Below are 18,982 nucleotides of genomic sequence, written 5' to 3' on the forward strand. Positions count from 1 at the left end.
GATGACCAGGCAGGTCGTGTTGGAATCCTGCATCCGTGCTAAGTCATGCCTCACTTTTCTCCTGTAAAAGTGGCTCTGAGGGTCCAATGAGGTAGTGATTTCGTGTGTTTACATAATTACCATCGTTCTCCCTGGCAGGAATGCAAGTTCCTTGAAGGCAAAGGGCTGTGTCTCACGTGCCCAGACCTATAGCACAGTCGGGCACAATCTCCAAGAAACTTGAGCTTCCCAACGTCCGGTCACCGGTTCTTTCAGCTCTCCTTGCCCCTAGGCCAGTGGTTCACGGGGCCCTTTCCAAAGAAACGGTACATCTGCCACACACTTGAAATCTCTGCCTGCAAGCCGCTCCGCTCCGCGCCCCGAGTCGGACTTCCCAGAGCACAAGTGCGGCATCGGGCGTGCCGGCACGGCCTGTGGGAACCGGACGCCCAGCTCGCCGCTCCGCGCGTCCGGGCGCGGGCCACCTCTCGCCCTGGGAGTCACGGCCGAGCCCCGCAGGGCCGAGAGCCCCACGCCCCCGGCCCGCCCCGGGATCGCGCCGCCGCTTGTTTACTCCCCGGCGCAGCCTAGTCCGACCCTGGGGCCCGCCCTCGTCCGCTGGCTATTGGCGGAGGAGGCGCCAAGGCTAGAGACGATTGGTCCAGGGGAGGCGGAGGGGTAGGCTGCGCGGGAGGCCGAGAGGGGGCAGCAGGCGATGGCGGCGGCAGCGGCGGCGGGTCGTCTAGGCTGGTTGCTCGCCGCGCTGTGCCTGGGAAACGCCGCCGGGGAGGCGGCGTCGGGCCCGCGAGTGTTGGGCGTCTGTCTGGAGAAGGACGGAGCCGCGGACGCGGGGTGGGAGCGCGGAGGAGAGGTGCGGGCCGCACCGGAGGCCACCTTCCGCCTGCGCCTCTTCGGCTCCGGCTTGGCCAACAGCTCCTGGTCCTGGGTGGCCCCCGAGGGGGCGGGCTGCCCCGAGGGCGGGCCGGCCGCGTCTCCTGAGGAGGCGGCGGCCCCCACAGGCGAGTGGCGCGCACTGCTGCGCCTGCGCGCCGAGGCCGCGCGCCCGCACTCGGCGCTGCTGGCGGTGCGCGGGGAGCCGGACGGCTCGGCGGCCCGGGAGGCGGCGGCCCCAGCGGGCGAGTGGAGCGCGCTGCTGCGCCTGCGCGCCGAGGCCGTGCGCCCGCATTCGGCGCTGCTGGCCTTGCGCGTGGAGCCAGGCGGCTCGGCAGCCGAGGAGGCGGCGCCGCCCTGGGCGCTGGGCCTGGGGGCGGCGGGGCTGCTGGCGCTGGCGGCGCTGGCGCGGGGCCTGCAGCTGAGCGCGCTGGCGCTGGCGCCCGCCGAGGTGCAGGTGCTGCGCGAGAGCGGCTCGGAGGCCGAGCGCGCGGCGGCGCGGCGCCTAGAGCCCGTGCGGCGCTGGGCCGGCTGCGCCCTGGGCGCGCTGTTGCTACTGGCCAGCCTGGCGCAGGCGGCGCTGGCGGTGCTGCTGTACCGCGCGGCCGGCCAGCGCGCCGTGCCCGCCGTGCTGGGCAGCGCGGGGCTCGTGTTCCTGGTGGGCGAGGTGGTGCCGGCTGCCGTGAGCGGGCGCTGGGCGTTGGCGCTGGCGCCGCGCGCGCTGCTGCTCAGCCGCCTGGCCGTGCTGCTGACCCTGCCGGTGGCGCTGCCCGTGGGCCAGTTGCTGGAGCTGGCGGCGCGGCCCGGGCGGCTGCGCGAGCGCGTGCTAGAGCTGGCCCGCGGTGGCGGCGACCCCTACAGCGATCTCAGCAAGGGCGTGCTGCGCTGCCGGACCGTGGAGGACGTGCTCACGCCGCTCGAGGACTGCTTCATGCTGGATGCCAGCGCCGTGCTGGACTTCGGCGTCCTGGCCAGCATCATGCAGAGCGGCCACACGCGCATCCCAGTGTACGAGGAGGAGCGCTCCAACATCGTGGACATGCTCTACCTCAAGGACTTGGCCTTCGTGGATCCCGAAGACTGCACGCCGCTCAGCACCATCACCCGCTTCTACAACCATCCGCTCCACTTCGTCTTCAACGACACCAAGCTGGACGCTGTCCTGGAGGAGTTCAAACGAGGTAACGGGACATCGGGGAGGGGACACGAATGCCAGCGCTGTCCGCTGGAAAAAGGGTGGGGGTTTATGGAAGCCTTGAGGAAAGGGTCCCATCCTTACGGAGGTCTCTCCGAGTACCCTTTTAGATGATGGCCTCACAGCTCTCAGTGACCTTTTGAAATACTCAAAGGCTGTCGTTCAGAGCGCTGTGGAAAGCAAAATCCCCCTTTTCCTGGTAGGCCTAATTTGGGGAGCTGTGTCCACTTGACTCTAATCCACCAGCTTTTTCCTTCATTTTTGTGGGCTTTGGTTTTGTAACAGGTCTAAATTCTTAAATAGAAACTAGAAGAACAGAAGAGGATAGTCTTCAGACACCTGGTGGCTTTCACCTGCACACATATCATCAAATTAGCAGGGCCTGTGAGGTTTCAAGGGATCATTGTTAAGGTCTTTCATGGGCTGCTGCCATGCTGATAACAGAAGAAGGAATGATACCTGATTTTCTGCAGGTGTGGGAGACACTTCCACTTAGATTTCATCAGAAGCAACTTTATGGATACTGATTTAATCTCCCCTTTTGTCTTGTCTTTTTTTTTTTTTTTTAACTTCCCCTTTTCTGATCATGAATAAGGTCTCTCAGGGTCTCACTTAACTCCACAGTTCACCCTCTTCTTTTTTTTTTTTTTTTTAAAGATTTTATTTATTTATTTGACAGAGGGAGACACAGCGAGAGGAGGAACACAAGCAGGGGGAGTGGGAGAGGGAGAAGCAGGCCTCCCGCAGAGCAGGGAGCCCGATGTGGGACTCGATCCCAGGACTCTGGGATCATGACCTGAGCTGAAGGCAGTCGCCTAACCAACTGAGCCACCCAGGTGCCCCACAGTTCACCCTCTTCTTTCACCTTGGTTTATCTGAGCAACTCCAAGGTTGCAGGTAAAAATGGAGCCCAGCCTCCAAGTGTGAAGGTGTGGGTTCCTCTGCAGTCCTCTCATTGTCAGGCTTGGATGTGCTCCCTAGAACTTGGCTGCTCCTTGTCCGCCAGCCATGCTTCTCACCCCTGAATTCCTGCAGGGAATTCCTCCAGGGGACACCCCAGGACTTTGGATGGGTTTGACCCGAAAGGCTGCATAATGTGAGGCTGGGAAGAGAGTGGAGCCCCCGATCTTCCTGGCAGCTGTGAAGTGTCCTGGCCCCAGGGCGCATGGATGTTGAGTAATTAGTCGTGGCTTGGGTGTTGAATAGTTAGGCAGTTACTGTCCTTACTGTACCTGAGGATTGGGTGGGAGACTTTGCTGTGCAGCTTTGACTGCTCTGCTGGAGCATCTCTTGGGTGCTCTTGGCTGTTTCCCCCAGAAAGTGGCTATGCAGTCCCTCTCAGGGGAGGGGAGCCCGGGGTGGGGGCCAGACCTCTACTGGTGAGTACTCCATCTGGGCCTCTGTAGTTTTCGAGGCAGTGGAGGTTCTGGTGGCCTGGAGTGCGCCAAGGAGGGTTCCATCCTGCCCCTGCCACCTCCCAGCTTGAGACCCTGGGAAGGCTGGACTTGATCTCCGGGGCGTTGACTTTGAGCCCTGACTGGTACGGAGACCAGTGGGTAGGGGGTCCAGCTAAGAAACGGTGGTAGCTGAATAAAGGTGGGCAGCGGGCCTGGAGAGGACATCCAGAAGGGCATCGGGAGGTGGAATTGAGGGGGCTTTGTGGTTAGCTGAGGAGCTAAAGGTGAGGCCTGGGTTTCTGGCTTCGGAATGCTCTTGCCCTTCCCTGAGGCAGAGCACTTACAGAGAAGGGAGGTCATCGTGGTGGGGGTGGGGTGGGGGGGTGGCACAGGTGAGTTTGTTCTGGACACTGGAATGTCTGTGCAGTGGCCCAAGAGGCCGACTCAACCAGTTGATGAGAAATACGAGTTAAAGACCCAAGCAGGAGATAAAGATTTGGTTGTTGGTAAAGAAGTGGTTGCTCTAGCCGTAGGTGTGGCACAGAAAGCCTAAACCCCTGAGGGCGCAAGCATATGAGGGGTGGAGGGTAGCAGAGGAGAGCTGCTGAGGAGACCCAGAAGTTCAGAATGCCCTAGAAGAGACCACTTACCGAGGGAAGGCGAATGATCAGGAGAGGCCAGCATCGTGTCATTTGGATCCAACAACCAGGATACTCGTGACCGCTGCAAGAGCAGATTTGGCGCTCTGGCGTGGGTGATGGGGAATGAATGGGACATGACAGCTGAGGTAGATGGGCCTGCCATGAGGTATGGCTGCAGAGCAGAAGCCAGAGCAGTGGCTGGGAGAGGGCTGGCACGGGAGGGGGCCCTCTGCTCTTCAGTCGAAGATGGGCAAGTTGAGTGGCTTTGGGTTGAAATGTTGACAGAAGGGAGCCAGTCGGGAGAGAAGGCCCACAGTCTAGGCTGCTGCTCTTCTGGGATGGTGGGTGGCCTTGGAGCAGCTCTGGGGAGCCCGGAGGTTGAATGGGGAGCTCCTCAGTTGTCCTCACCTTCCTCCTCCCCTGACAAGTGAGGGCCATTCTCAGGGGCAAATTGGCTTCGTCTTGCCTCTGACTCCTGGAGCCTTTCTCTGCTTCTCTTTGCAGGGCACTCCTTTGGCAGATATCCGTTTTTCCTCATTGAGATCCATTTTTAGCCTAACCCCTTTCTTCATTCTGCTTATGAACAAAGGGCATATTGCAGCCCTTGTGGCGCCTGAGGTTTTAGAAATCAATTCCCTTCCCGTCTCTCTGCCAAGTGTGTGAGGTGGTGGTGCCCTCTGAATTTCCTGAAGCTGGAGTCCTTGGCGTCTTGGCAGCTACCATTCCAGGCCCTGTTCCTTTCATCCCTCAGGGCACTGTCTGTTTGGGAACTTTATAGTCTGGGAGAGGCACCTTTTCTGGTGAGGCGGTCCTTAGTTAGTGTGCAGACTTAAGATGATACTGAGTATTTTGGGCAAACATTACCAGGAAGAGAGTGTACTCTGGACCTGCGGTAAAGTGTATTTTCTTTAAAGCTATTAATCCCACCATCTTTGTCAATCCCCCAGTGAGAATATTCAAGGACAGTCAACCAAAGGAGGAATTAGGATGCATGCTTTTCACAATCTCTGCTTTAAACCAACCGAGTTCTGGCTCATTGTCAGAAGCCAAAGGATCCCCAGGATTCTGAAAAGAGTCAGACCTGCTGTGAAGAATGTTAGCCTAGCACTTTTCTCCTAGGATATGTTCTGACAGTTGCTTTAAAAAATAAAGGAAGGGGTGCCTGGGTGGCTCAGTTGGTTGAGTGACTGCCTTCGGCTCAGGTCATGATCCTGGAGTCCCTGGATCGAGTCCCGCATCGGGCTCCCTGCTCGGCGGGGAGCCTGCTTCTCCCTCTGACCCTCCCCCCTCTCATGTGCTCTCTCTCTCTCATTCTGTCTCAAATAAATAAATAAAATCTTTTAAAAATAAATAAATAAATAAAAATAAAGGAAGGGGGGGGGGCGGCGCCTGGGTGGCTCAGTCAGTGAATATCTGCCTTCTGTTTAGGTCAGGATCTTGGGGTCCTGGGATCAAGCCCTGCATCAGGCTCCCTGCTCCGTGGGGAGTCTGCTTCTCCCTCTGCCCCTCCCCCTGCTTGTGCTCTCTCTCACTCACTCTTTTTAATAAATAAATCTAAAAAAAATAAAACGGAGGCAGAGGAATTTAAACTCCATCTGCATTTTTACAGATATCCTAGAAATTAGGCATTATGGAAGAGTTCTCTAGCATCCATATAATTTATGAGTACATTTGGGCCTGCTAACTAAAATGAAAACTGTGTAGAGCTTTTTCAGGGCTTTTTGGTTGATTCTGGTAAATGCATCATCTGCCCCTTACCTGAGGCTCTTTGCTCAGGGAGAACCTGTAGGCACTTGTCCTGGGGCCTGTTAGTGTTTCTAGTCAGCCAGCCAGGGGCCTGTGTGTTTTCAGAGCATTTTGTCCTATCAGATGAGAAATAAACTTTAATCCCTCCAGCTGCCTGTTCTCTCTGTACCCCTACTGCTTTTTCGTGGTTGCCATCTGGACCCCTCAGACATTCTGTCTTGAGATGAAATCCCATGGCCACTGTGTCGGGGGATCTTTCAGGGGCTCTGCTTTCGTCTGTTATCCAGTCATGCCATGTGGTGGGTCACTGAGAAACTTGTGCCTGTTTTACAAAAGTTTGAAGGCAAGGGAGAGGCTAGTCCATTCTAAGGGTAACCTACCTATAGGGCTGGCATTCTGGAAGAATGCAGCTGAAATGGGTTCTCTCTGCTCTTACATGGTCATCTAGAACCTGGGCTTTGGTTCCTAGAATCTGACCAGAATTGTATGTCGAGCTTCGGCCTTCCTCATCTGGTCTGAGAGGTTAGTATCATGTGGCGGGGTCGGCATGGCCCTCATGGAAATGATGCCCATCTGCTGGTGTGAGCCATTCCCAGCACAGATACCCAGGGGTGGGCAGCATCTGGAAATGCTGCTATTCCTCATTCAGTACTTCTGTCTCAGCAGGAATGATCAGGTAGTTCTCGGGGACCCCTGGCCTTTTTCTCCTGGAAAGGGGGAAGACAATGTAGTCATCCCTGCCTGTAATTTTTGTCTGAAGATATTAGAGCATCCTGAAGAACAACACTTTGTTTTCTTTAGAAGGACCCCTGTGCTGGAGACAGTACCTTGGCCCAGTGTAACTCACCCAGAGGGGAGGGTCTCCTAAGATTTGGTCTCTTGTTCTCCAGTGAAAACGAGATGAGTATGGTGGTTAAGAGAATGGATTCAGGGGTGCCTGCATGGCTCAGTCGATTAACGTCTGCTTTCGGCTCAGGTCATGATCCTGGGGTCCTGGGATCGAGTCCTGCATCGGGCTCCCTGCTCCACGGGGAGTCTGCTTCTCCCTCTCCCCTTGCCCCCCCCCGCTCATGGTTTCTCTCTCTCTCTCTGTCAAATAAATAAAATCTTAAAAGAAAAAGGAAAGGAAAAAAGAACAGATTAAGAAGCTAGCTGCCTGGGTTCACATCTCGGTTTTGCACTTGGGTGAGTCACTGAAGCTCTTTGAGCCTTGAGCCTGTTTTCTCTGCAGACTGTAAATGGGAATAATCCTCTGTTCCCAGTAACTTAATAAATGAATACGGCACTTAGTGGCCAGCACACAGTAAGCACTATGTGCCGCATTCCTTCAGTTCACAGGTGCATTGTTTTTTGTATTTCAACATCTTTGCAATCAGGATGTGTCTCAGAATTGATGGCGTCTTCAATTTGATGAAATACAGTAAATGTTTTCTTTTTCTTTTCTACAGCCTCATTCCCTTTTTTTGTTTAAAGATTTTATTTTTAAGGCATCCCTACACCCAACATGGGGCTCGAACTCCCAACCCTGAGATCAAGAGTTGTACGCTCCACCAACTGAGCCAGCCAGGTGCCCCTGCCTCATTCCTTTCTTGATCATTTGGCCAGTGGTCTACTAATAATAATAGCTTTTGGTTGACTAGACATTTTCTTTTTATCTAAATTTGGAGCAGGGGTGCCAGGGTGGCCCAGTCAATTAAGTGTCTGCCTTCGGCTTAGGTCATGATCCCAGGGTCCTGGGATCGAGCCCCACATCGGGCTCCCTGCTCAGCGGGGAGCCTGCTTCTCCCTCTCCCTCTGCCTCTCCCCTTGCTCATACTGTCTCTCTCTGTTTCTCAAATGAATAAATAAAATCTTAAAAAAAAATAAAATAAATTTGGAGCAGAGGTCTTCCTGCACCTGATGCGGGGGGGCGGGGGGACATGAATGCTGAAAGAATGAGGAGGCAGAGCATGCCAGATAGACTTCGAGAGAGTGTGTTTCTGAACTCAAGTTCACTACACTGTAACTAAACCGAAGGTATGTAAAGTATGATTGACACAAAGAAGTGAACTTGACTTTTTGCTTTACCCAAAGATTCTTTTTTTTTTTTTTTAAGATTTTATTTATTTATTTGAGACAGAGAGAATGAGAGACAGAGAGCATGAGAGGGAAGAGGGCAGAGGGAGAAGCAGACTCCCTGCCGAGCAGGGAGCCCGATGCGGGACTCGATCCCGGGACTCCAGGATCATGACCTGAGCCGAAGGCAGTCGCTTAACCAGCTGAGCCACCCAGGCGCCCTACCCAAAGATTCTTGAAGCGAATACCCCCTTACATGGATCCAGGCTTGCTTTTACCCAAAACTTTTTTCACTAGTAATGAAGGGCATGGCTGAGATGAGTTTCTCTGAGTTCATATCCTAGACCTGCACAACCCCGTCCAGCAGCTAGTGCCCACATGTGGTCGAAAGACAGCTGGGCTGAACTGAGATGTGCTGGAAGTGCCTCACACACACCAGACTTCACAGACAGTACAAAAAAGGAAAATATGTTTTAATTTAAAAATTTTTTTAGGGACGCCTGGGTGGCTCAGTCGGTTAAGCGTCTGCCTTTGGCTCAGGTCATGATCCCAGGGTCCTGGGATCAAGTCCCGCATTGGGCTCCCTGCTCCGCAGGGAGCCTGCTTCTCCCTCTGCCTCTGTCTCTCTCTCTGTCTCTCATGAATAAATAAATAAAATCTTTTAAAAAAAATTTTTTAATAATTTTTTTAAAAGATTTTATTTTTAAGTAATCTCTACATCCAACATGGGGCTTGAACTTACAACCCCAAGATCAAGAGTCCCATGCTTTACCGACTGAGCCAGCCAGGTGCTCTTGTTTTAATATTTTTTATTCTTTTATTTTATTTATTTATTTGAGAGAGTGAGTGAGTGCTGGAGGGGGAGGGGTAGAGGGAGAGAGAATCTCAAGCAGACTCCACACTGAGTGCGGAGCCTGATGTGGGGCTCGATCTTGCGACCCTGAGATCATAACCTGAGCCGAAATCAAGAGTTGGATGCTTAACGACTAAGCCACCCAGGTGCCCCTGTTTTAATATTTTTATGTTGATTTCATGTCAAAGTGATACTGAGGGCTATATTGTGTTAATTACAATATGTTACCACTTAATTTCACCTGTGTTTTTTTCCTTAATGTGGCTACTCAGAAATTTAAAATTACATATATGGTTTGCGTTCTGTTTCTTTTGGACAGGTTTCATAAAGTTTCATAGATGAAAAGCAGAGTCAGTTCTTGAAGTTTCCTCAACAGTCCCCAGCACTCTGAGGCTTGGGCTTTGTTCAAGCTTCCATTTCTTTATCAGACAAACAAACCAATAGGAAGCTCAGCTGAAGGAGGGGAAGGTGAACAGTTCCAGGCTGCTGCCCTTCCTCCCGCACAGTCTGGGCTCTGACTGGCCACTCACCGTGTATCTTCCCCCTGGATGACGTGCATAGACCTTGGCTTCTGGAAATAAAGGACAGCTTTCAGAATGGGGATGCTTCCCCAGGAGAGTCACTGGTGGCCCTTCTGTGCTCCCCCATGTAGACTGTCCCCAGGGAGCCCATGCTTCTGGAGTTGGTGCCCTTGTGTGTGCAGCCCTAGCATCTGTCCCAGCCTGACGCAGCCTTATCTAAACCACGTTTCTGTGGACCCGAGGCTGCCCGCTCTGCCCCTGCCTGGGTGGCCTTGTGTGGCTGACCATAGTGCCTGAGATTTAGGGTCCCGTGTGTAAAGGGAGGCTCGTCCTCACGAGCGTGTTGAGAGCCTTAAGTAAGAACTTAGGAAGAGTCTCACTGGTGCCCGGTACATTGTGGGAACACAGACATCACCTCAAATGGGATGTAACCTGAGCGTCCCCTCCCCCAGGGAAGTCCCACCTGGCCATCGTGCAGAAGGTGAACAACGAGGGTGAAGGTGACCCCTTCTACGAGGTGCTGGGCCTGGTCACCCTGGAGGACGTCATTGAGGAGATCATCAAGTCTGAGATCCTGGACGAGTCTGAGGACTACCGTGAGTCTTGACTCCTGGCAGCGTTCCATCTCAGCCAGTCTTTCAAGCCTCCTGAGATGTGTGGTGTGCCTCAGAGGACAGCGGGTCTCTGTGCCGCTGAAACGAGGCTGGATCTCCAGTCAGAGCTGTTGGCTAGCTGGGCCCGCGGCTGTGCCTGGATGCGACGCCGCGGTGGCCCGTCGGGGCCTTTGCAGCCCCACTGCCTGCCTGGGGCTCTGGCTGCAGCAGCAGTTTGGTTTCTCCGGCACAGACAGGGGCTCTGCCCTTCAGGGGCCTTTCCCAGGCTCCCGTCTTCCATGGCCCTTTGGCTTTCTCGGGTTCTTTTCTACGTTACAGAAGCCTTGCCTCAGAGAATCCCGTTCTTTACTGCAGAGAGGGTCTTTCCAAAACCAAAGATCTGGGGGCCCGTGATCATGCCTTAGGGGTATCTGGCTCTTAGGAAGATGGCTGAGGTCTGCAGCGCAGACACAGAGCCTGGACCTGATGGCCCAGGGCCTCACGTGCATGCTTGGGACACTGAGCCCCCCCCCCCCAGCTCCATTTGCTATCAAGTGAATCGCTTTGCCCCCGCATCTGTCCCCAAAATGCAGCCTCTTTAGTTTGGTTCCTCAGGCCGCCATAGGCATGGGGACATCAGGTTAGCTGCTGCCATGTCGCGCCTGTAATCTGCAGACGTGCTTTCTGGTGAGGGGTCTCTGACCGTCCTGTCAGTATTCTGCCTTTCCAGCTCCGAGGACAGGAGCAGGCCCTGTCCGTGCTTCCTCAGGACATGGCTGGAGTACGGGACTAACCCCCTCCGCCCTGCCAGGTTTGCTGTGTGTGGGGAGCGGCCACCAGGCCCCAGCAGGGCTGTGTCCCCGGGGCTCTGGTGCTGCCTCCCCCACCTGAGAGCCCCCAGGCCGCGCAGTGGGCCTCGGTTTGCTCGTACTGACTGGAGGACTACTGTTGCCTCAGTGGGCCTTCTCGCCATCCTAGGAGATGCTGCTGTGCGGAAGAAGCCTGCTCCTCTGAGTGCCCCCCTCAGGCCGAAAGAGGAATTCTCCCTGTTCAAGGTGTCTGACGATGAACATAAAGTGAAAATCTCGCCTCAGCTGCTCTTGGCCACCCAGCGCTTCCTGTCCCGAGGTGAGGGTGAAGGGTGGGCCTTTGCTCTCTGGCCCACCGTCCGGTGGGTCACGCGGCCCTCAGGGCAGACACCGAGTGCCCTCAGTCCCGGGAAGGAGGAGCGTACCCAGGAGCCCTTCGGCGCTTCTCTCCAACCCTGTCAGCACTTCAGGGCCCCTGAGGGACGGCTCCTCTCTGCCGACGGCTGAGAGCTGCAGCCAGGCAGGCACCACCTCTGGCGAGCCACGGCGGGGGGCCTTGGGGCGGGGTGGGGGGCTGTGCGGCCTGCCCAGTTCCCTCGTGTTGGGGAGGTGACTTGGCTCGGGGGGCAGCAGAAGGCCTTGTGGTCGTGCAGGCCACTCTGGGCCCGGTGGACACTGTCCCTTTTTCCCACCACGGGGCAGAGGTGGATGTATTCAGCCCCCTGCGAATCTCCGAGAAGGTCCTGCTGCACCTGCTGAAGCATCCCAGCGTCAACCAGGAAGTGAGGTTTGACGAGAGCAACCGTCTGGCCGCACACCATTATCTGTACCAGCGCAGCCAGCCAGTGGACTATTTCATTCTCATCCTGCAGGTAACCGGGAGCCCGGGCTGGAGCCTCCCACTTGCTCAGAAAGGAGGGAAGGGCCTGAGAGAGGGAGGATCATGCACATCCACGCCCCCTCAATAATTGGGGTTGGTGCTTTCTCCTTGTGCTCTCGTCTGGCAGGGAAGGTAATCTGTCCACATCTCTTTCTCTCCCTGCCCCTCCTCCCTCTCTCTCCCTCTACCTCCCAGGGCAGGGTTGAGGTGGAGATCGGGAAAGAGGGCCTGAAGTTTGAGAATGGGGCCTTCACCTACTATGGAGTGTCTGCCCTGACAGCACCATCCTCAGGTAAGCGCCAGCCCCTCCTGGAGCGGAAGGCTGGGCTCAGCTGCTGGTTGTGCGGCTCTCCGGGGCCCAGGGTCTGGCCTCCCCTTCCTCCAGAGCCCACGCGTCCTGTCGGGTGCTCCACTTGAGGAGGGGCTGGCTTTTCTCTTCTCTGGGCTGTGTCGAGGGAGGGGCAGCGTTTCTCTGGGGCTCGTCACTGTTGCTCGCTCCTGCCCCCGCCAAGCCTTTCCCGCGAGGAAGTGTGCTTGCCGTTCTTCTCTGTTCGTAGCTGTGGTCACATCATAGAGTGGTCTGTGGGGTGGATCTCCGAGGCGGTGCAGTTGTCCCCACCAGAGACGTCACTGATTGTTCCTTCTGATAGTTCACCAGTCCCCGGTGTCCTCGCTCCAGTCCATCCGCCACGACCTGCAGCCCGAGCCAGCCGACGGTGCCCGCTTGTGTGCGTACTGTCCTGACTACACCGTGAGGGCCCTCTCGGACCTGCAGCTCATTAAGGTGACTGTCTGGGCTGCTCATTGGTACTGGCTGTTAGGCAGCTCTGTGTCCCCCAGGGGCTAAACCAGCTGGCCGCAAGTTTGTATGGATTAAGAGTAAATTCTTCTTGAGTCTCTCTCAGACTCGCTGGAACAGGACCGTGTTAATTGCTCTGAAGGACAGACGGCCTTGGCTCCTGGAGGTCCCTCTGACTGCCGGCAGTCTAGTCCCGTCGCTGGGACTGTGCGCCCAGTTTCCTTTTGAGATCTTAAAGACACTGCTTGACTGCTCTCCTCTGCCCTTAGCTGGCTTAAAGCTCTTCATTTTCCTGGTCCTGCTGAGTGTGACTCTCCCACCTAGTTCTGGTGCTTGTGGGCAGGAGGGAGACGTGCGACCTTCTTGGAACTTGCTTTCTCCGTCTGGCTTCACAAGTGGCACCTGCCTGGGGGTGCTTTCTGTCCTCCAGGTCACGCGGCTGCAGTACCTCAATGCACTCCTGGCTACTCGAGCCCAGAACCTGCCACAGTCCCCGGAGAACGCAGACCTCCAGGTCATCCCAGGCAGCCAGACCAGGCTCCTCGGTGACAAGACAGCCACGGCAGCAGGTGAGCCCCACAGGGCCACATCCCCCAGTGTGGCAGCCCGGAGGGCGTGCACGTCCTGTGCTGGTCCTTGCTGCTCCCACACACACTCACTCTCTCTGCCCTCACTCTGCCTTGTATTCCTCTTCCCTTGTCCCCTTTTCTGCCCATTCTTTCCTTTTCCTCTTTTCACTGTCTGACTAGCTATGATGACATTGTGCTGCAGGCCAGGTCGCGTGCAAAGTACGTGCGGTCAGCATTTTCTCTGGACGACCTGTCCACATGGGTTGCCTTCATTAGAGAAGAGTTGCTAAATGGGAATAAGATCAAGTCCAGACACTCTTGGTCAGTTAGGATTAGGGTTAGGTCACCTGGAAAATGAAGACCCAGTCACCAGTGGGCCCAGCTCAGAAGGTGGCTGGCTGGTGGGCACCATGCCAGGAGCTGAGAAGGGCACCAGTTGAGATGTTTGGTCGGGTCAAGCTAATATTTAAGTCCTGCCCTTCACATCTAGGGTCCCACTGGGAGTCGCCGGAAGATCGCGTTGGATGAAATAGGTGGGGCATGGGCTAGCAAACCCTGCCTTGTAGATAAAAAGGAGACTGTGGAGAGTGGGCTTTGGGTGGGAGTGCTTAAAAAGTTAGGGAACTTTCTTGGTTTGGTACTCAGGAAGGTACTTTCATTCTGATTGAGCTCCTATGTTGGGGTCAGAGATACACTCGGGGGCTGGGTGGTCCTGGGGGAGTGGGTGGGGCTTCCAGCGAGGCCGTGGCAGAAGCTGCGGGCTGCCGGACGCCCTGGGCACTCTAAGGTGGGGACACCAAGCGCTCTTGAACACTGGCTCTGCCTGGCACTGTGCTGGGAGCTTTGCTCATCCTTATTCATCTAAGAACATGTCTCCATTCTCAGAGGTAGCAGTCATTAGGCCCATTTTACAGATGAAGAATCAGAAGAGATTCTGAGAGAGAGAAGAGATTCTGAGAGAGAGGCCGAGGCGCTCTGGTCTGGAGCCTGTGCATGCCCTTGGCCTCTGGGCAGTGGTGTCCCACAGGGAACAGCTCTGGTTATTTAGACCCGCGCTTGCGAACACGAACGTGTTTTTATGATGGATACTTCCTGAGAGGTGATGTGCAGGTGCAAGGGACAGAAAGCCCCGGCCTGGGCCTGTGAGTGGCTCAGCCCCTGGGCGCTCCATCTCTGTGCGTTGGTAAAAAGGGTCCCAGCGTGAGGCGTGGTGCTCCAGCCCTGGATCCGGGCCTTCCGGGCCTTCCTCGGTGCGTGTGTACTGAGAAGTGGTGCTCTACCTGTTAGGGCTGGTCGCGGTTCTGTATTTACCCACTGTGATGTTCTCTGTTCTTTTGTGAGAGGCCGCTTGTTCACACCATCACCTTAGACTGGGGTCTCAAAAGCCAGTATGTTTTTGTTTTTTCAAAATGTGAGCGTTTGGTGTTGGTTTTTTCAATGTGAACCTTTTCTGGCCTCACCTGCTTACTGAGACGGCACATGTTCTATTCAAGGCATAGACTTAAATCTAAGAACCATGGTTTTTCCTTCATTTCATTCTTTATTATACATGCAGAGTTTTTTGGGTTTTTTTTTTTTAGATTTTATTTATTCATAAGAGACAGAGAGGCAGAGGGAGAAGCAGGCTTCCCGCCGAGCAGGGAGCCCGATGCGGGGCTCGATCCCAGGACTCCGAGATCATGACCTGAGCCGAAGGCAGACATTCAACCATCTGAGCCACCCAGGCACCCTATACATGTGGAGTTTTTTAAAGTCCTTTTGGGGCTTCAGCCGTTCATTGGGCCATCCTCTGAGGAAATACAGGTGTCCCCTGAAAGTTCGCTTCGCGCCACTTTGCTTTTACAAAGGACTTAGGTTGTGCCCGTTTTCATTAACTGAAAGAACTCCGAAGAGGGGTTTTGCTTCTTGGAATGGTAATTGTTTCTTGGCTTTATGCCACGCTGGCTTACAAAAGATTTCATGGGAGTGCTCTGCTTTCAGAAAGCGGGGAAGCCCGTGACCTGCCGTGGCTCTGTAGGTCCTTTGCCCCTCAGTGACTGCTTACCCGCTTTGCGCGGGGGCTGGGGCAGTGTCGTAGCCAGAGAGGTCTACCCGAGGCGCCACCGTGCTGATCGTAGTGGATTCCCCTCCTGTTCTGTTGCCATGATGCGGGTTTTCCCTGAGACGTGGCCGGACGTTTGTCCACAGTGAGGCTCGCCTGCTGTCTTCCTGCTCCCTGCCTCAGCTCTCTGAGGTCGTACTGCGGCTCATCCCTGCTAGGTGGCCCTCCACTGCCCCCCAAGAGAGCTTAGTGAAGCTGCACACGTGGAGATGTCGCTGGGGACGTTGCTTAAATAGCACAGGTCAGAACCATCCCCCGATTGACTTTGGCACTGGATTCGCTGGCAGAAAAACGCCTTATTGAGATGCTTGGGAAATTAGTAACTGCCTGAGGCAGGATCGGCAGACTGGCTGGCTGCTGGGCTGGTAAATAAAGTCCTATTGGACTCTGCCTGCTTGTCTCTGGATTGTGAGTGAGTGCCTTTGGCTGCGACAGTGGAGCTGAGCTGTTGCCACAGGGTCTATGACCTGCAAAACCTAAAAATACTGGCCCTTTACAGAAAGTTTCCTGACCCCAGGCCCGTCACGTCAGACTCGGGGTAACCCCCGCACAGTGGCCGTTCCCAGAGCTGATTTCCAAGGGAGAGTCCACTCCAGACGCCGCGCTTCCTGCTCCCTCTGGTTCTGAGCCGCGGGCCGTCAGGGGCACCCCCCCCCCCCGCCCCGCAGCACGCCCGCAGGGTGGCCCAAGCCGAGCAGTCCTGCCGGCGCAGCTGCACAGCTGGTCTCCTCTTGTCTCTCTCCCCTCTGCTCTCTCCAGCCTTCCCCGTAGACCTTTCCCTCTTTGGCACATTTGGAAACTGCAGTTGATAATTGACTGTGGACTAGTGAGCATTTTTTGTTTTCAGAAAACACCCAAGGTAAATATCTTCCCTTTCACTTTCTCTTTGCTTTCCTTCCCCAGCCCTCTAGCTGCCGGGAGGAGCCCTGGACACGGCCGCCCCCAGACAGGGAGGTGTTTCTCCAGGGGTGGGTGGTGAGGGGGCCCTTCCTGTCCTTCGTTGCCACTTTTCATTTCATTATTCTGGAAGACTGGTGGGGTCACGAAATAGCCCACTTGGTGGTGGAAACTTAAAGCTTCCTTCCGGCGCAGGGGCTTTCGTGTCCAGGCAGGCTCCTCTCGCCCAGCCTTATGGCCTTGGCCTCCTGTGAGCAGAAACCCCCTGCCCTGCTTTCCTGCCTCTCAGTGACGCAGCCCTCCTCCCAGTGGTTTTCTCTTGGGCGGCAGAGTCAGCCTGACCGTTTTCCTGGCTGCCCACTCCCGGCTCTGCCTTGACGCTGAGGTGTCCTGAGGCCCCTCTGCCTTGCCAGCCCTGTCCTGTCCTAAAGAGGACTTTGATACTTGGCTTTGATGGGACCTGCTTCCTTCACCAGCTTTGATGCTAACTCTCCTTTTCCTCTCTCCTCTAGGGCCCAACCACAGCAGACCCGGCCTCCCAGCGGAGGAGAGCCCTGGGCGGAACCCAGGGGTTTAACTGCTTGCCAGGCAGCCCCAGCTCTGGGGAATGGACAAGCACGTGGGGAACTGGAGAGCCGAGGAGTAGCTTGTCAGCCTGTCCCCATCCCCTGCAGGCCACGTTTTAGATGGCCCTTATAGATGTGGGTCCTGGGCTGTCCTCAGAACCAGACCTCAGTGCCGGGAGCCTTCAGCGGGTCCTGCCCCCCTTTAGGAAATGGGGGTCAGTTGGGGCACAGCCCTCCAGGCCTGCTTCTGAAGGGAATGAAAAGACACTGTCATCTGTGGTCCCCAGGACCCAGCCTTCTCCCTGTGACAGTGCAGTGTATTTATACCTCTTTGGGCCAAGCCATGATGTGAGTGCACGATTACTGCCTTTACGTGGCCGTGACCTGTACTCGCTTCGCTTTTAATTTGCCAACCTGCTGCTGCTGGCGGCACTTTGAGCAAACCGGGAGCACTAGTTGGGGCTGGGGGGTTCACATCCTTGGCCGTAGCCACAGTGAACGATTTGGCTTCCCTTACAGTGCCGTGTTTCAGAGCACGCGCCCCAGCCTGCCCCATGTGCCAGACCTCAAACTCGATGACCCACCGGTATGCGCCACTGTCCTGCTCCCTCCTGTGGAGGTCGCTTCTCTGAGCCCTGTGCTCAGAGCCCTGCGCGAGAGTTGGCCCCCAGTGGCACTGAGGAGGCCTGCTCCTTCTGCTTCTCTGCCTGTCTTGCCTAGGTGCTTCTAATGGTATCATCACTTAGTGTGTTTGAAGAAGAGAGGTCACCCGTGGGAGGAAGGGCTGTGCTGCCCCTAACCCTTTCTCAGTTGCTGGATCCCAGGGAGAGGATCCCCCCGTTAGATCTACTTTGTACCTTCTTCCTAGGCCTCCATGGAGAGCTGGCTGGCTGTCATTTGCACAGAGAGAGGCAGGGGAGGGAAGAGTTGGTTATGGAGCAGGTAGAACCTCATCCCCTTCCTTTAAAAAAACCAAAACCCGTCAGTTTTTCTTGTATCTCTGAAACATTTCAGCTCTTTGCTTTTTTGCTGTTCTTAGCTATGGGGTTTTAGAGAATTGGGAACAAGAAGGCATTTATGTTTTTCTTCTGACTTACCCATTTTTACCTTCTACAGTTCTTCAACTATGCAGAAACAGGGGCGTCACAGACACGTAGGATTGCAGATTGGATAGGGAGGGAGGAGGATTTCTGGAACCTTTCTCAAAGGAATTTGGGTCCCTTACCTGGGACCGGTGGGGATGAAGGCCAAAGAACAATGGCATGCTTGCTTAGAAACTTCTCAAGGAATTCTAAGAGCAAACCCGGGTGGGAAGCATACTTTATAATCATCTCTCTCCAGAACAGTGGTTCTTAACCTTGGCTGCAGGTTAGAATCACCTGGCAAATTGAAAAATACTGATACCTGATACTTGGGGCCTCCTCTTCTGGGGAGCCTGATTTAATTGATCTGGGCATGAGGATTTTATTTTTTGAAACAATTTTAATTAAAAAAAAAAAATTATTATTATTTTTTTTTTTTAAGTAAGCTCCACACCCAACATGGGGCTTGAACTCCCGACCCTGAGATCAAGAGTCGCATGCTCTACTGAGTCAGGCAGGCTCCCCTTAAACTAATTTTAGAGTTACGTAAGAGTGAAGGGTTATATCCATATACCCTTCACCCAGCTTCCCCTAATGTTACCATCTTACATATAACCTGGTACATCTATCAGAACTAAAAAAATTAACATTGGTACAAATCTGTTAAGTAAATTACTGACTTTATTTGGATCTTAACGGTTTCTCCAGTAATGTCCTTTTTCTGTTGCAGGATCCAACTCTGGATACCAAGTTGCATTTAGAGTTACTGCTTTTTTCTAAGTCTTTATTTTGATCCATAGGAAGTTGCAAGCTAGAGGGACCCTTCACCCAGTTTTCCGCAGTGGTTACTCGTACATAGTTAGAACACAGTATCAAAACCACGAAGCTGACACTGGCACAATGTGGGTGATCATTCTCTGCCCTCCCAAGTAGATCTGGGTGGCTGCCACTGCCCTCTCGACAGAGCCATCCCACCACCATGGGGACCTCCCTCCTGTTAGAGCCACCCCAGCCCCTCGGCCTCCATCCCTAATCCCTGGCAACCACTGATCTAAGATTTTGTCATTTCAAGAATCATACAGTACGTGACCATTTGGGATTGGCTTTTTTCACTCAGCAGAATATTCCGGAGATGCATCCAGGTTGTTGTGTGTGTCAGTAGTTCATTCCTTTTGATTGCTGTGTAGTATTCCTCGATATGTTCACTGTCCCGATGAAGGACATCTGGGTGGTTTCCAGTTTTTGGCTATTCCAAATAAAGCTGCTATGAACATTCCTTCCAGGTTTTTGTGTTAACGTTGGTTTTCTGAGGTAAATGTCCAGTAATACGGTTGCGAGGTTGTGTGGCCATTGCATGGTTGGTTTTTTTAAAGAAACTGCCACATGCCTTTAGAGTAGCTGTACGATT

At 54.6% G+C, this 18,982-nt stretch overlaps 1 protein-coding gene across 3 annotated transcripts; it reads left to right on the top strand.

Annotated features, from left to right (window-relative positions):
* Window positions 1-495: 495 nt before the first annotated feature.
* Window positions 496-18,850, top strand: CNNM3 (cyclin and CBS domain divalent metal cation transport mediator 3). 3 transcript variants are annotated; one of them, XR_004678613.1, is made up of 9 exons: window positions 496-2,051; window positions 9,731-9,874; window positions 10,850-10,999; window positions 11,383-11,552; window positions 11,756-11,852; window positions 12,211-12,344; window positions 12,790-12,928; window positions 15,789-15,888; window positions 16,439-16,502. XR_004678613.1 is itself a non-coding variant. In XM_035001711.1 (8 exons), exons 1-8 carry the CDS (start codon window positions 695-697, stop codon window positions 15,836-15,838), a joined length of 2,241 nt encoding a protein of 746 aa, XP_034857602.1. In that variant the 5' UTR covers window positions 497-694; the 3' UTR covers window positions 15,839-18,850. The 3 variants fall into 3 exon arrangements, 2 of the variants coding, with proteins under 2 accessions (XP_034857602.1, XP_034857601.1); XM_035001711.1 differs by having other exon boundaries at window positions 497-2,051; window positions 15,789-18,850; XM_035001710.1 differs by lacking the exon at window positions 15,789-15,888 and having other exon boundaries at window positions 497-2,051; window positions 16,439-18,850.
* The last annotated feature ends 132 nt before the right edge of the window (window positions 18,851-18,982 follow it).

Source organism: Mirounga leonina, unplaced genomic scaffold (genome assembly GCF_011800145.1).
Source record: "Mirounga leonina isolate KUSES-001 unplaced genomic scaffold, KU_Mleo_1.0 Mir_125, whole genome shotgun sequence".
NCBI classification, from domain to species: domain Eukaryota; kingdom Metazoa; phylum Chordata; class Mammalia; order Carnivora; family Phocidae; genus Mirounga; species Mirounga leonina.

Excerpts from the sequence above, each read along its gene's own strand:
- CNNM3 (XM_035001710.1), top strand. The coding sequence starts at position 695 with ATGGCGGCGGCAGCGGCGGCGGGTCGTCTAGGCTGGTTGCTCGCCGCG. Across the intron at positions 11,553-11,755 it reads ATTTCATTCTCATCCTGCAG|GGCAGGGTTGAGGTGGAGAT; the intron begins GTAACCGGGAGC and ends TCTACCTCCCAG. Across the intron at positions 11,853-12,210 it reads CCTGACAGCACCATCCTCAG|TTCACCAGTCCCCGGTGTCC; the intron begins GTAAGCGCCAGC and ends TCCTTCTGATAG.